At 48.3% G+C, this 16,379-nt stretch overlaps 1 protein-coding gene and 1 long non-coding RNA gene across 3 annotated transcripts; one reads left to right on the forward strand and one right to left on the reverse strand.

Annotated features, from left to right (window-relative positions):
• Positions 1-2,727: 2,727 nt before the first annotated feature.
• Positions 2,728-3,992, reverse strand: LOC144320327 (uncharacterized). Its single transcript, XR_013385854.1, has 3 exons — positions 3,768-3,992; positions 3,100-3,219; positions 2,728-2,982 (listed from the first exon to the last, which is right to left on the reverse strand). It is a non-coding gene; the product is annotated as an uncharacterized LOC144320327 (long non-coding RNA).
• LOC144320326 (dehydrogenase/reductase SDR family member 4) lies at positions 3,482-15,680 on the forward strand. 2 transcript variants are annotated; one of them, XM_077908694.1, is made up of 8 exons: positions 3,482-3,712; positions 4,814-4,991; positions 10,661-10,762; positions 12,780-12,859; positions 12,947-12,998; positions 13,305-13,439; positions 13,631-13,686; positions 15,145-15,680. In XM_077908694.1, the coding sequence occupies exons 1-8, from the start codon at positions 3,582-3,584 to the stop codon at positions 15,257-15,259; spliced, it is 849 nt and encodes a 282-aa protein (XP_077764820.1). In that variant the 5' UTR covers positions 3,482-3,581; the 3' UTR covers positions 15,260-15,680. The 2 variants fall into 2 exon arrangements, with proteins under 2 accessions (XP_077764820.1, XP_077764821.1); XM_077908695.1 differs by having other exon boundaries at positions 3,485-3,712; positions 12,780-12,850.
• The last annotated feature ends 699 nt before the right edge of the window (positions 15,681-16,379 follow it).

The raw sequence follows: 16,379 nt of genomic DNA on the forward strand, positions 1-16,379 counted from the left end.
ACACATCAAGTGTGCAGGCTGCAGGTCAGCAGGACCCACCAACCTCTACGGGCTCCGAGCCATCAAGGCCACACAGTGTTGCCAACACACTGTGTTAAGCTTCAGCTATCAACCAAAGTTTAAACTTTCCTACGTGCTATGTGGAAGAGGGTAGGACAACAGGTAAACTCACTTTAGAAAAACAAATCCATCAGAACTGGTCAAACCTTTTTTAAGGTAATTTGACCATAGCCATTAATTGAAAACATTTGACCCATGTTACAAATGTTTTTGCACCAAACACAAAAAATATATACATGCAAGCTTGTACACTGAAGCATTGTTTGAAATAACAAAACACTAGAAGTGACTTAAATGTTCATCAGTAGGAGACTGGCTAAATAAATTAGGGAATATCCACACAATGGATATACTGTACAGCTATTTTTAAAAGGGAGAGAACAAAGTAGATCTATTGTGTACCACTCAGAACATTCTCTAAGAATGTATTTTAAGAAATGAAAGAAATAAAAGGAAAAAGGGGATAAAGAAGAGCAAGCAGTTTGAAGGACAGTATATATAGTGTTCTTGCACTCATCTGAAACATTTTTAAGGGAAAAATGCATGCAATGCATAGGAAACTTCTAGAAGGATACACCAGACCAGGAGCTCTACAGGGAGTAAGTAGAAACAGCATAGGGAAGAGTTACTTTTTCAGTTTTCACCTTAAAACATTCGGTCTCTTTTTAAAATCATGAGCATGTGTTATTTTCATAATTTAAAGACTAGATATTTAATGATTAAAACAACAGTGCTGAAAGTAAAATTCCAATTCAGAGAAAATTAATTTCTATGAAAACCGTCATTCCCCAACAATGTCAGAAAAAGGAAGCATGGCTATTCAACATACACAGCAGGTCAGGCTGTCATGACTCACTCTGGTTTCACATCTGGGGATGAAAATGCCTACCTCACCAGATTAGAAACAGTCAATAAAATTTATAAAAAGCACCAACACTTGCCACACTCAGTGAGTGAGCATTCAGTAAAGTTTGCTGTTATCCCACAGCCCTCCCTCCCACGCCACCCAGTTCTGACTTGTGTCAACGACCATCTAGGATGATTACTGCAAAATGCAAGACTTAAATTCCATCCCAGGTGAATGTCAGCCCTCAAGGAAGATGGGAGTGTCTCCCCAACAATGAAGATCCTCAGGATCTGCAGATGGTACCACCTCCACATACACCGCAGCAATCCCATTGCCTATTACTGCTCCCCATTTCAAAGAGACTCCTACACACCCAGGTATTTCCCCCAAAGATTTCCTACCCCTCCTACCATCTCCAACAAACCAGCTTGATGAAGAGTAGGAGCTAGAGGCTCCCACACCACTTGCCTTCCCTCTACGCTTTTCTATCCACAGATCCCCCTCCCTAATGTCCCCTGTGCTCTCCCAAAAGAAATGGTCCTGGAGGCCAAATATCAACCTTGTCCATGTGATGTTCACCAAGCTCCCAGGCCAGAATTCTCTTTTTCAGAACACTTTGGTCTTTGAGGTGTGGTCTCCCTCCTCACCCCAGCCTCAGCCCCTGGATCTGGCTGCCTGCCTCTGCTCTGGATGAAGAGAGATCAGATCTGCTGTGATGGCCTTTCCCTGTGAGCCCAAAGCCCTGAGAACCCCCACTCCAATCCTCCTACATACTCTCCCCAGGGCCCACAGGTGGAGAGCACTGGGAAGGGTTCCCACAGTGCATTAGCTCTGAATGGGGAGGGGAGGGGGAATGTCATGCTATCCAGCCTCTGTTATCAATAATTCATGAGGTTCAGACTGAGGGGCACCAGTCAGAGAGTCAGTTTTCCCCGGATATGGGGAAAACTAGACTCGGCTCTCTTATCTCATCAGGATGTGCTGAGTACCAAAGCTGAGGACCGCATCTGTAGCTCCTTGGTTGAGGAATATACTATAAATCCAGTGCATGCCTGATAGATCACTTGCTACCCATACATCCCCTTTTGAACGTTGAAATCTCTTTTTAGCTGCTCTGCAGAACTACACGTATACTAAATGAATTTCTAGCAAGTATGAATTCTATTAAACAGCAATCCCCAGAACTGAATTTCATAGACTAGGACTCTCTCTCCTCTAATTGTAAGGACTGATATAGAGTTGCCAGACTGGTGATTTTACCAACTAACAACACTTTTCTCAACGTACCCATCTGCTTTCATCATCTTATCTTAACAAAAAAGACTAACACATACACACACACACACACACACACACACAAAAGGAGCAAAACATATCCCCGGATAAAGAACTGTCAAGTTAAATAAGCTTAGCTTTACGAATCTCACTATATTGCCTTTCTCTGTCTCAGTTTGCCTTGAAGGAGTGCAAACTTTGCCATGGATCAGCACTACTTCTCAGTCTGGCGTTTGGAGGCCACTGTGTTCAACCAATCCAGACAGATACTTGGGGGTCTTTTGGGGCCTTTCTACAGTGTCCCATATGCCTTCCAGATTTATTAATTCTCTCAGAAACCCAGAGGAGAGATCATTCCAGCCTGCTCAGCAGAAGTGTAGGGTGCAGTCTCAGATCCAGAATATATAGCTTGAGAGGACTTTATCCATCATCTCCCCTGGCATCCTCTGTTTACAGATGAAGAGCCTAGCCTGTAGCAACGATAATAATAACTCTATGGTGGCAAAAATTACTACGTGTTTAGTAGTTTCCAGTTTATAAAATGCTTTTACCTTCAATACATATTTATTGAACTGGGACAAAGGCTAAGATCTGGGGACATGGTGATTATGGAGAATTGAGTACCCCTGGGTTTGTGTTTCCATCACTGGCTGGGAGATCCTCTCCCCTCTTGCTACCACTTAGGCTCTGTACAATGGGGCAGTCCTCTTGGAGTAGAGGGTACCAGAAGTCTGATCCAATGAGGATCTTCTTCCCTCTGCACACTGGTTACCATAGTGATCAGAGTCTGCCCTCCGGGCCTATGAGGATGGAGGAGACCGTCAGCCAGTGTGAAGGGCAGTGCCAGACCTAGCCCGGCTGCTCCTCCCCATCACATCTGTCTCCCAGGCTCCTCCACCCTCACCTGAGACCCTCACCTGATGACTCCGTAAGGACCACAGGCCTCACTTCCACTGGCAATCTCCAAACATTTGCTCTCTTGTGAGCTACTGTCACAGACCCAGACTTTCTTGGAGGTGGAGGTGCATCTCGAAGTTCTGGGAAGGAAAAACAGCCAACTTTAAGGCTCTCCCGCCCCGCAAAGATAACAAGGTCAAGCGGCGGGACGTTGCCGAGGGCAGGGAAGTCTGTGGGTTCCCGCCAAGAGGCGGGCCCCAAAGGGACGGCCAGAGCGAAGCCGAGGACAGCAGGGTGCGGCAGCCGTGGGCCGGCAGGGGGCGCTCCGCAGCCGCAGCCCGCTCCCGGGAGCCAGGGGAGCGGGGCGGAGCTCGGCGAGCCGGGCTGGGGGCGGGACGGAGGCGTGGCGCCGGGCGAGGAGCTCGGCCAGGTCCCGGTTCCTCTTCCTCACTGCGGTCGTCCCGCCCGGGTGTCCCGCACTCCTGCACCGCCAGGCGGTGCCATGCAGAAGGCCGGGCTGTCGCTGGCCTGCGGCGCCCGGGCGTGGAGGTCTGTGCGGAAGGCCAGCTCCGGGATGGCGCGCCAGGACCCGCTCGCCAATAAGGTGGCTCTAGTAACGGCCTCCACCGACGGGTGAGTGCCGGCCCGGAGTCTCGGGGGCCCCAGCTCTCTGCAAACAGGTACTAACCCCTTGACCTCTGCTTCCCGGCCTCCGACTTCACTCCCGGGCCAAGTCCGACCCCAGAAGGAAGGAGCCACATGGTGGGCCTGCAGCGCCTCCGAGCCCTCTTGCCTTCGCCCCCCTCCCACCGGTCTCCTGGCACAGCTGCCCCGGGTTCAACTGCGCCTCTTCGGAGCAGCCTCCAGCAAGCCAGGCTCCCAGGGCTCCGGGCGGCCCCAGGCAAGGCCCAGGCAAGCGGCCCCACCTAGAGTCTGGGAAGACCAAACACCAGGAATCCGAGAGCTCAGGATTCAAAAATCCCATCCCACGGCCTCCATCGACTGTGGAAATGTTCCAGCCACTGCATTTGGCGCCCCTTAACCTGGACAGGACACAAGACCCATGTGTCCAGGTTTTTTTGTTTTTTTTTTTAGCTCAGTACATTTTGCCCTTGCCCTGTTTCTCACCCACCGCTCTTGTCTATCCATTTCTCATCCCCACAGGACTTTGCTAGATGCCGGCACTACACAAATCTAAAATACAAATATATGCAAAATGCTAATGGCAGACACTTCCAGAGTGTGTAACCCTTACTCCCACAGGAGTAATGTAAAAAATTTACATTTTTTACTAGAGACCCACCCTTTCACATGCCCCCCCCCCCATAATTAACAATATAATTTTGAACCGATGTAGAATAAGTAAGGGAGGTATCTGGGGCAAGGGCTCTTTCAAATGAGACCCTTCAATCATGGAAGTGGCTGTTGCTCATTTCTCTCCTCTCAGTCCCTATAGGGTATGGGGTGGATATGAGGAAGATATTATCAGTTCCTAGGAACCTAGCCCGAGGGCCAAAACCCTGGGGGGAAATCAGTAAATGAGTGCTAAGAACATGTTAAGCCCGTCCATCTGTGCGGTAATGGCTGTGCCACTAGCCCGCTTTTACATATAACGCAGACAGCACGTCCAACAGAGGCAGAGCTGGAATTCAAACCTGGGCATTCTGACTCCGGAGCCCACCTCTCAACCATTTCCCCTGTCCTGGCATTGACAGTTATTTCTCTCTGCCGCAGGATCGGCTTCGCTATCGCCCGGCGCCTGGCCCGGGACGGGGCGCACGTGGTGGTCAGCAGCCGGAAGCAGCACAACGTGGACCGGGCGGTGGCAGCGCTGCAGGGCGAGGGGCTGAGCGTGACCGGCACCGTGTGCCACGTGGGGAAGGCCGAGGACCGGGAGCGGCTGGTGGCCACGGTGAGCAACAAGGATATGGGCACCGAGCCCGGAGTGGCAGAAGGGAGCCAGCCTGAGCCTCCTTCCCTGCTTTCCTAGACATCACTGATGTGATCCAAGCCAGCAGTATTAACTAAGACATAACCGGTAGTTCTGCCTCCCCGCACTAATCCTCCAGCACGTTTTTATTGTGTTCCTTTCTGTTATGTCTCTGAGAATCATCCCATCCCAGTCAGAAAATCAAAAACCACTCTAATGCTTCAACCCTGCATCATCCCTTCCGTCACCCAGAAAAACAGCTGGCCCTGGTTCTCCAGTAGTTTCCAATCTTTTTTCTTTTTTTTTTTTTTTTTTTAAGATTTTATTTATTTATTTATTTATTTAAGAGAGAGAGAGAGAGAGAGAGAGAAAGAGCATGAGCAGGGGGAGGGGCAGAGGGAAAGGAAGAAGCAGACTCCCCACTGAGCAGGGAGCCTGATGCTGGATTCCATCCTAGGACCCTGGGATCATGAACTGAGCTGAAGGCATACACTTAACTGACTGAGCCACCCAGGCATCCCTAATAGTTTCCAAACTAATTGGGAAGATGAGAAGGGTAAATGCAATTGCAAAATAGATGTTCCCAGCTACAGGCTAGTAATCAATTCCCTGTTCTTTAGGTTATAGAGTTGAGTCCCTGGGAACCACCAGGAGGCAGCCCGCCATGTTTCAACCACCTACTGTGTGCCATCCACTTTGTTCAGAGCCTTCATGGGTTATCTCTAAACCTGACAACAACCCAAGCAAGGCAAGGACTATTCTCCTGGTTTCGGAACATTTGGAACATTCTGCTCCAAAAGCTAGAGTAGCATCCCAAGGTCCCTCAGCCAGTTAGAAAGAGCTGTAAGGCAAACCAGATCTGCTGAGCTGACTACAGATCACCAGGCATTTCTCCATTAGCATCAGGTCAGGTCGTTGGTGCCCACTTGGATGTAAGTCTCAAAGAAAGTGTCTAAGCCAGTGTCAGAGTTGGTACTTGGCACCAGCCTTCCAGCTACACAAGAAAATACGACTATCTGGCAAAGGAGGCTGCTCTTCTCTCAGGCTCAGAGCACACACATTATGCCCTGGAGTAGAAGGGAGAATCTACCCTGGATAGAAAGTACAGGATGGTGCTAACAGATTGAAAGGGTGACAGAAATAATTTGGTAATCGTCATAGAAGAGGGGTACCCTAAACAATGGTAAACAGTGGTAGGATAGACAGGATAGAATCATTCTGTTTTAAGGAACCATTTGGCAGATGCTTGAATGTGCATTGGAGAGAGCCAGATGTGTGTCGGAGAAAGTTACCTGGGTGGCTCAGGTCATGGTCTCTGGGTCCTGAGATCGAGGGCTCCATGCTGAGCATGGAGTCTGCTTAAGAGTCTCTCTCTCCCTCTCCCTCTGCCCCTCCCCACCCCCTCTAAAAATAAATAAATACACCTTTAAGAAAAAAAAAGAAGAAAGGAAGTCACCTAGTCTGGCATAGGTGGCTGGACAGAGCCTGAGATCGGGACCTTGCTCCTAAGGGTGAAGAGAACCATCTGGGAGATCCAACTGGGATCAGCCAGTTTGCTGACTAGCCATATGAAATGTGCTTAGCAACTTAAGGTCGAAATCCCACCAGGGAAACCACCTCTCACCCCACCAGGTCCACTTAACCTGTCTTACAGCCCTGGCTCAGAGGTAGGGGCTTGAGCTAGACCTCTGGGAGCAGGGGAGACTGGACAGATAGAGGAGGAACAGGGTTCCTGATGATCTTGCAAAATAAGCAGCCAGCCAAGGAGGGACTGAAGGGAACAGGGGAGCCCTGTGAATCCACAGCAAAGAACACAGGCTCTGGAGTGCTGGTGGGAAGTTTAAGGGACGAGGGTCTCCATAGCCTCCTAAAGGAGTTCAGATGTTCTTGGAGGAAATAAGCCATGTGAGGTTTCGAGCAAGATTTGAAAAGGATAATCTGGCACTGGTAAGAAGACATATTAGAGTAGAAAAGACTCCGAGACAAGAATGTTAGCAAGGAAGCTGTTTCTGTCATTCAGGTCTAGAGCAGCAGCAGTGGGACCAGAATGGATACACCCAAGAGACATTCAGTGGGAGCCAAGTGAGATTTTCTTTTTTCTTCCTAACCCACTGTCGAGAAATGGGAAATAGGAGGGATGAGACAAAAATAACTCTCAGGTCATTTGGATGGCCAGTGTCAGGGTGGAGAATGCCAGGAGAGGAGAGGATACTTATTAGTATTGGAGATGGGTTCTGCGTGTTGCCAGCTGCTACCCTGCAGTGGGGAAGGCCGCTCCTTAAGAATCGTTACTATCCGGGGCACCGGGGCACTGGGGCGGCTCAGTCGGTTAAGCAGCTCACTCTCGATTTCAGATCAGGTCACCGTCTCAGGGTCATGATATTGAGCCCCACGTGGGACTCTGAGCTCAGCGGGGAGTCTTCTTGAGATTGTCTGTCTCCTTCTGCACCCCCCTGCCCTGCCCCCACTGAAGCGCTTGCTTTCTCTCTCTCTTTCAAAAAAATAAGTAAATAAAAAGACTGGTTACTATCCACTGGCTTCCAAATCTGCACTGCAAAGTTTCTCAAAGGTGTGGGGAACAGAATCCAGATCAGCCACTTCTCCACTTGACTATACTCTTTCTAAAAAATATACCTATCGGAACACAGAATACTCAACTCCTAACCACTTCAGTGTAGTGATCACACAATTTAGAGTAGGCTTAGGAGACACCTGGGTGGTCATTGTGCCTTTCTCATGAGTCTTCTATGGGTCTTTCTCTCTGTTCAATCAAAACCTAGACCTTTCTCCTCTCCAAGCTGCTGGGTCCCCTGCCCCCAACCATACACTGGCAGAGTACAGCACACACCCCTTTCTAGCTGATTCTACACTTCGCTCATCACAAGTCCATAGCCAAGACTTACACAGAGCCAAGACAGGTGACCGGAGCTTTGTGCCGAGACACCAAAATTTAAAGAGAGCACCAGACAGTATATTGATACTGGTTTCAAAAGCTTCTGTGACTTTAAATTTTGTTAAATTTACATGTTGACAGCCCAAGCATTCCTTCCGCGGTGTGGAAGCAACTGAGCTTAGCACCTGGTTAGCAAGAATAATTGGTTAAAACGGGAGCCAGCAGATGGTACACATTGTTAATAACACCCCTCTGTGTGCCAAATCATGAAGCACAAAGTTGATTGAGGGCCCATTTAGTGCTGCTCGCCCAAGGCATCAGAGTCGCCTGTTCTGGGTAAATGCATAGTCTGGTTTTAGAGCCACGTATCGTTGGCAGATTCTGGTTGGCCACTCGTTACTCTGGCACATGCCTTCACTGCCTACTTTCAGTTTATTAGCGAGGTGAGATGTTGCCGTATCTTGGCTTCCCCAGTTTAAATCTCGGTTTCTGCCTTGAATCTTCCCCACCTCCATGCCAATAAAGGGGGGAGGGGAAAGAGAAATGACATAACTGAGTGGGAAACTGCTTTAAGCCCAGGCTGGTGGTGTCTTCCCCACTGTGGCTCCTGGGTAGCCACTTTCATAGTGACCCCAGCTCACTTTCAGAGGGCTCTTAAGAATTACCTCTGTGGTAGAAGGGAAACCATGCTCAGATCTGTTGCCACTAACTAGGTTGTGCCCTAAGCAGATCACTTGGCCTTTCCCAAAGACCCAGTGAGCAGGCCTCCTGTTCCTTAGCCAACCCTCATATGTCATTACTGAGAAATTCACTTCCCTGGACCTCAGTTTCTTCACCTGCATTGGGCTGAGTGATCTAAAGGCCCCTCCCAGTGGTGATGTCCTGTCAGTCCATTTAAAACAGTGTCTCCGGGGATCCCTGGGTGGCGCAGCGGTTTGGCGCCTGCCTTTGGCCCAGGGCGCGATCCTGGACACCCGGGATCGAATCCCATGTCAGGCTCCCGGTGCATGGAGCCTGCTTCTCCCTCTGCCTATGTCTCTGCCTCTCTCTCTGTGACTATCATAAATAAATAAAAAAATTAAAAAAATAAAATAAAAAAAAATAAAAATAAAAATAAAACAGTGTCTCCGGAGTGCTCAGCACCTGAGAGTCTGCCTTCGGCTCAGGACATGACCCCAGAGTCCCAGGATCAAGTCCCACATCCGGCTCCCCAGAGGGAGCCTGCTTCTCCCTCTGCCTGTGTCTCTGCCTCTCTCTGTGTGTCACTCATGAATAAATAAATGAAAATCTTTTTTTTTTTTTTTAAATAAAAATCTTTAAAAAAAAAAAAAAACAGTTTCTCAAGGGGCACCTGGGTGGCTAAATGGTTGAGTGTCTGCCTTTGGCTCAGGTTGTGATCCCAGAGTCCTGGGATCAAGTCTTGCATCACGCTCCCCATGAAGAGCCTGCTTCTTCTCCCTCTCCCTCTCTCTGTGTCCCTTATGAATAAATAAAATCTTTTTTATAAATAAATAAATAAATAAATAAATAAACAAACAAACAAATAACAGTTTCTCAGGACATCTGGGTGGCTCAGCAGTTGAGCGGCTGATCCCGGAGTCCTAGGATCAAGTCCCACATCTGGCTCCCCACAGGGAGCCTGCTTCTCCCTCTGCCTATGTCTCTACCTCTCTCTCTCTGTCTCTCATGAATAAATAAATAAAAATCTTTAAAAAATAATAAAAAATATTAGCTGAGGGGCACCTGGGTGGCTAAATGGTTGAGTGTTTGCCTTCGGCTTAGGTCATGATCTCGGGGTCCTGGAACTGAGCTCATGTCAGGCTCCAGGCTCAGTGGGGAGTCTGCTTCTCCCTCTCTGTCTGCCCCTTCCCCACACTCATGCTCACACTCTCTCTCCCAAATAGATAAATAAAATCTTTACCCCCCTCAAAATAAATATATAAATAAAACATTTTCTCTGTTCAGGTAGGTGTGGACAGATTGAGTTTGAGATCATGGTAACTCAGTCAAGGAGAACTGGACAGTAGGCATTTGGATAAATGGGACTTGGTGCGAAAAGTAAAGAAGTCTAGAAGTGGGTTTTTTTTTTATTTTTTATTGGTGTTCAATTTGCCAACATATAGAATAACACCCAGTGCTCATCCCATCAAGTGCCCCCCTCAGTGCCCATCACCCAGTCACCCCCACCCCCTGCCCACATCCGTTTCTACCACCCCTAGTTCGTTTCCCAAAGTTAGGAGTCTCTCATGTTCTGTCTCCCTTTCTGATATTTCCCACTCATTTTTTTCTTTCCCCTTTATTCCCTTTCACTATTTTTTATATTCCCCAAATGAATGAGACCATACAATGTTTGTCCTTCTCCAATTGACTTATTTCACTCAGCATAATACCTTCCAGTTCCATCCACGTCGAAGCAAATGGTGGGTATTTGTCATTTCTAATGGCTGAGTAATATTCCAAAGAAGTAGGTTTTGAGGTGGGACCTGAAGCCATGAGAATAGAGGAGCTCCCCAAAGGGAAAGAGTAAAAGGTCAGCAACAACCCTGGAAGTGGGGGCAGGAAGAAAAGACCACAAAAGAAACTAGACCCAAAATGTTTAGCAGAACTTAAGGAAGCTGGGGAGGGAAATGTTTCAAGAAAAAGAGATGTCATTTTGACATCAATTTGTTCCTAAGAAGAAAATCTTTATCCACATTGATAAATGCACCTCCCTCACTGACCTGCCGTCCTAATTCAGACCTTATGCCTCTCTCTCCAGGCTGTGAACCTTCACGGGGGCATTGACATCCTGATCTCCAATGCTGCAGTCAACCCTTTCTTTGGAAACCTAATGGATGTCACTGAGGAGGTGTGGGACAAGGTGAGAGGCGATTAAAGGAGCAGGAGAAAGGCCTCAGCAAACAGCCAGAACAAACTCAGGCTGCTTTTAGAATGCATTTGTCAAGTGCCTCTGTACATATGAGGAATCTTTGTAATTTGCCCACACCTGGAGTGCACCTGGTGAAGGGCAGTGGGAGGTGGCTTCCTCTATCCTTGCCCCTCTTTCATTTCTGCTTCTCCCCAGTTTGGCTCTTCCCTTTGCTCCTTGCTAGCCTTCTTCTGCTTCACTCCCCATCTCTCTCCCCGCACCTGCTCATCCAGGCTCTTCTTCCTGGTGTTTTTCCAGCAGAGACATGGCAGCTCGATGCCAATAACTAATACACTTAAGCCTACACACACACACCCTCCCCACCCCCTTTTCAGCTGCCAAAAAAGAACGATTTCTCATTAGCTGGAAAACTTTAATAGCTGCTAGTCAAGCGAAATGACCTGTTACCACTTTATAACATACAATGTTTGAAAAAGACCCATGCTCTTTCCTTCTTAACCGCAATGTCAAGAGAATCTGAGATCCAGATGTCTAACTTCAAGTGTGGAATATAGGTTTTTATGTGAGCACACATAATTATATTTGTGATGTATTTCACATACCTACAGCTTTTAATTATGAAGCCTTAATTAAAATATTTGTCTTTGTTTACTAAGGTTAATATTCACACATATTTGGAAATGCTGAATTTTTTATGATCTCCCCTGGTTTGGCTTTTCATTCTGATGTCATCAATAACTTCTCAACACTGAAGTTTAAGGATACTAAAATATTATAGTTTGTTTATCAGTGTTTCACAGACATAAAGACCAAAGTGCCAAATGCACTTCAGTGAGTCAGTTCCTGATTGATATTCTTTAAAGTAAAGAAACATCTTTCATGAGCAGTCTGAATAAAGACCACATGAAAATCAGTTTTAAACTAAGTAATTTTTCTTTTTAATTTGCATTTTTTAAAATGTCACAGTACATCAAATATAAATTCAGTGGTTGATCCTTGATTAAACCCTGGATTTTAAAAATAAGGACATTTGAGGAGGCAATTGGGGAGATTTTGTTATGGACAACGTATTTGGCAAAATCATTATTACTAATGTTGAATGTCTTGGTGTGATACTGGTTGGTGGTGTGTAAAAATGTCCTTATTCTTTGGAAAAAATGCTAAAGTTTTACTGATAGAGCATTGTGATGACTGCAACTTCTCTTCAGTGGTTCAGGAAAAAATTATGCAGCTACAGAGGTAGGACACATGGGGGAAAATGTGAACAATTGGTGAATCTAGGTAAACGATATCTAGAGATTCATTGTACTTCTATTTCAACTTTTCTGTAAGATTAAAAATTTTTAAATAATAAGTCGGCATGGAGGGTATGGGAGGGGAATATCCCAGCAGTAACTAGAACAATGTAAATGAGGATTGTGCATTTGTTTTAAATTATGGATGTGGGGTTTGACTGTAGACTATGTTTCAAAAGTACCCCCTCAGGATCCCACTTTCCAATAAATGTCCATCCAGACAGTCCATCCCGGAGGGCCAAAAGCATCTGATTCCTCAGCTCAGAAGCCAGAGAAATGGCTGGAACCACCCCAAGTGCCCGAGGTCAGGCCACATTTTCCCTGAGCAGCACAGCCCACTCTGGGGGATGTCCAGGAGGCCAGCCCAACTCCAGGTTCTTCCTAGTCAGAAGAAATACAGAAAATCCAGCTCAAATCCAAAGTATTCCAGCTAATATAGGCCAAATCGTGCTCGGTTGGTTAGGAAACAAGATAGACCAGGTTCCTTTGTTTCCCATAGGAACCTAATATGTCATTCTCTAGCTGGATAAGCCTCTGAAAGGGGCTTCTCCCTGGCCTCGGCTCCTGCACTTGCAGGCTCCAGGCAAACCATCTTTGAGATCTGTACCAGGACCCAACAAACATCTCAGGAAATCCGCCCTGGGAGTCCTCATCGCCCTGCCTTCTCCAGCTCTTACCTCATGCTCTTTCTCCTTCTTCTCTCTTGGTTTCAGATCCTGGACATTAACGTGAAGGCCACAGCCCTCATGACCAAGGCAGTGGTGCCAGAGATGGAGAAACGAGGGTACAGACAGTAAGAGGGAGCCTGGGTATGATAGACCTCATGTGGGCTGAGGGCCAGGATCCCATTGGGAAGAGGATCATTCTCTTCTTTTTCCAGAGGTGGCTCAGTGGTGATTGTGGCCTCCATAGGAGCCTACCTCCCGTTTCCTGTAAGATCCCCCTTCTTTACCACTTCCATTCCCACCCCCACCCCCGATCCTACATTTTTCCACTCTCCCAGTCACCCTGAGAAGTATATGTCCCCTTTTAGAATCACACCACCAAGCCCCTTCCGACAAAATAGACACCTTGCCTCTACAAACCTTAACCTATGTGTGACTTCCCACAAGACAATTTTCTAGCTAGGACCCTCCCTTTAGGAGACTCCTCTATTATCTACTGCCCTTTATGCCTTACAGTAAGAACCAAGAATGAACTGGAAACAAAGACGCTGACCCGCTGTCTCCTTTCCCCAGGGCCTAGGCCCCTACAATGTTAGTAAAACAGCATTGCTGGGCCTCACCAAGAACCTGGCCAGAGAGCTCGACCAAAAGAACATTAGAGTGAACTGCCTGGCACCAGGACTCATTAAGACTAGCTTCAGCAAAGTGGTGAGGACTGCCAGGACCCTAGAAGGGTATCTTCCCAGATGACGAACCCCAGTATCTTCCACCCCCACCACCCTGGGCTTTTGGACAACCTCCCCCCTTCCAGCCACCTGTCCAGAGAAGACCCCACATGCACCTTTCTCCCTCTCTGTCTCCTCTTCTGCCACATAAAAAGATGTCCCTTTTTCCCACAGCTTTGGATGGACAAGGCAAGGGAGGAGAGCATTAAAAAAGTCATGCAGATAAGAAGGTAAGGCTGTCACAGGGGAGGGTTGAGAAGGACCAGGACGAAAGGTCTCGTCCCTCACACAGCCCACAGCTTGCTGTCACTTGGTCCCACAGCCAACACGAGCTCTCCTCTGCCGCAAACACAGACCTCATAAGTCCATGAGCACTGCATCACTACAGTGGCGCGTGCTAGAGGTCCTCTCCCACTGCAGAAACCAAACACAGAAGCTCTGGGTTTCAGCAGAGCGCTGCTCTGGGAGAAGCCCTGACTTCTCTCTCCACCTGGGTGTGGCCTCCATCTCTGGGCAACCCTAGCGCCCAGGGACCAAGACCAAAACCAGAACCTTTTTTTTTTTTAGTTCCCTTTGAATAAAAAGCCATGTTTCTAAAGCTCAAATTGATGATCCTCCAATACAGATAAAAGGACTGAAGAGCTTCACGGCATCCCAAAACTCCCCTTGCTAAGAAAACTCACCTCTTCCCCACAGGGCTAGCCAAACTGTTCAGGCCCCTTTGTCTGGCTCCTCTTCCTCTATCTTCCCTGCCTCCAGCTCTTGGCTACCCTGTCTTGTCCCTTCAAGTACACATTCCAGCAATGCCTAGTCTTTACTGGTCCAAACATCCCAGACCCCCTCAGGTGCGCCCAAAGCTTTTCTGATGTCAGGCATGAGCCGCACACCTAGTTCACAACTCGCTGACATGTCAGAATACCATCATCCTGGAGCCCCAGTGAATGTCTACATCCTTGGTCTTAGATGTGCATTAGAATCATCTAGGCACTTGTGAAACGACATATGTTCAGGCTCTACTCCCAGAGTTTCTTTTTCAATTGGTCCAGTGTAGGACCTAAGCATCTTTTTTCACTGCACGTTACAATGTGCAGCTAGGATGGAGAACCGCACTAATCCAGCCTTCTAGGTTTGAAGTGACCATTCTGCCCACCTCTAGACCATTCTACAGCAGTTAGGTTACAGTGTTCCCTAACTATGCAATCACTGATACAAGCACTGAGAATTAGCACATTCTCCCAAAATGAACCTGACTTTAAGGGACAAAAATAGATTCCTGAAAAAGTTGTCTGTGAATTGAAGCCATACAAATGCAACCGTTTTAAACAAACCATTTACTGTCTCACAGACTCCCAGACACTGGAACAGTATACACACACGCGAAACAAATAAAATCGCTGCTCACCAGTTTATCTGTATGACGTCAGATTTTGCTGTCCTGAGTTCTCTAAAAACCAAAGTATCTCTGTATTATTGAATATAATGTGTGGTGGGTTTTGCAGGGTACAGTATTTATACAGTATTTATTACGACAGCTCATCATCATGCCAATCCTATTTGATTGACAGGAAGCTTGTACACTGGTCCTGATAAATCACCTGATACTTCTTGATTAAACAAATTCATTCCCTGTGGGCCAGATCAGGGGTTGTTTGATTTTCACTACCTTCCTTGTTGCCCCTATTCTCCAGGATGGGCAAGCCAGATGACTGTGCAGGCATCGTGTCATTCCTGTGCTCTGAAGATGCCAGCTACATCACTGGGGAGACAGTGGTAGTGGGTGGAGGGACACCATCCCACCTCTGAGGACCTGGAGAGACCTCACCAGGGCAGAGATTGGGCTCCACACCTGAGTTCTCTTCTAGTATTCATTGACTTTCCTTTCCCACCTCTGCCTAATATATTGCTCACCTTACACCCCGCCCCACCCCCCAAATCAGTTCTGCTCTGTGAAAAGATCCAGCCTTCCCTGTGGTCAAAGTATCCTCTTGTGAGGATTCCCTCTGTTGCTGTACCCTTGGATACAAACTTCCCCTGAGAGTGTAGGGCAGGCCTGCTGAGAAAGCTATGTCTACCTTGGCAAAAACCAACCAGTATCTTTTTCCCTTGCATGGGGGAACTTGAGGGAGATGGGACTGAAGGAACCCAGGTGGGAAGAGCAGGGTGGAAAATCAACAACCTGCAAAGGGAGATGCAAATAAAATGCGGATGATTGTGTTGCTTTGAATCGGTGTGTTCATTTTTCATAGGAGTGGTAGCCAAGCAGAGATCCTAGGTGGACTACATGTCTGCATTTCCCCCTAATCCTCCTCCCTGTCTCCAGGACCTCAGCTTGATGCTCAGGGGTGGATATGTCTGCAGAACTGCCAGCTGAGAGGAGGTGGCTCGGGAACTCCCGAGTGATACTCTCGGCCTCACACCTATGGGGCTGGTGCCAAGGGCACTGCGGGAATCCCCACAGCTGGGCAAGTGGGAGGGAGGATGAACATCCCCAGATCTGGCCAGGTCCTCTCCTGGCATCGCCCTCGATCCTGAGTTCCCTTGCGGGTCAGCTTGTAGGAGCTGGACGCGCGTCCCTAGCAGTAAGGCAAAAGGGAGGGGCCTTGCAAGGATGACCCAGGAGGGGTCCCCGGGCCCACAAATAAAAGAAATGGGTTCTGCTCACGGGGCCCAAGGAGTGGATGGCACGGAAAGTGTGAGCCACCCCGTCCCGGAAGCGGCCGGCTCCGGGGGACACGCACGGGGCGTCGCACTCGGGAGCCGACGGGAGGGGTGGGCGCGAGCGCGCGCGGGGTCTCACGCGGCCGGGAGGCGCGGCGCGCATGCTCAGTCCCGCACCTCCCCGGGCGGGGCGGGAGACCCGGGCTTCTAGGCCCGGGAGCGGGGGGAGCGGGGGAGCGGGCGGGAGTGGGGGGGAGGGGGGAGG

The sequence above is a fragment of the Canis aureus genome, chromosome 9, assembly GCF_053574225.1.
Source record: "Canis aureus isolate CA01 chromosome 9, VMU_Caureus_v.1.0, whole genome shotgun sequence".
Classification (NCBI taxonomy): Eukaryota; Metazoa; Chordata; class Mammalia; order Carnivora; family Canidae; genus Canis; species Canis aureus.

Coding starts and splice junctions, on each gene's coding strand:
- LOC144320326 (XM_077908694.1), top strand. CDS start 3,582: ATGCAGAAGGCCGGGCTGTCGCTGGCCTGCGGCGCCCGGGCGTGGAGG. Junction 12,860..12,946: donor GAGAAACGAGGGTACAGACA/GTAAGAGGGAGC, acceptor TTCTTTTTCCAG/AGGTGGCTCAGTGGTGATTG. Junction 13,687..15,144: donor AAAGTCATGCAGATAAGAAG/GTAAGGCTGTCA, acceptor CCTATTCTCCAG/GATGGGCAAGCCAGATGACT.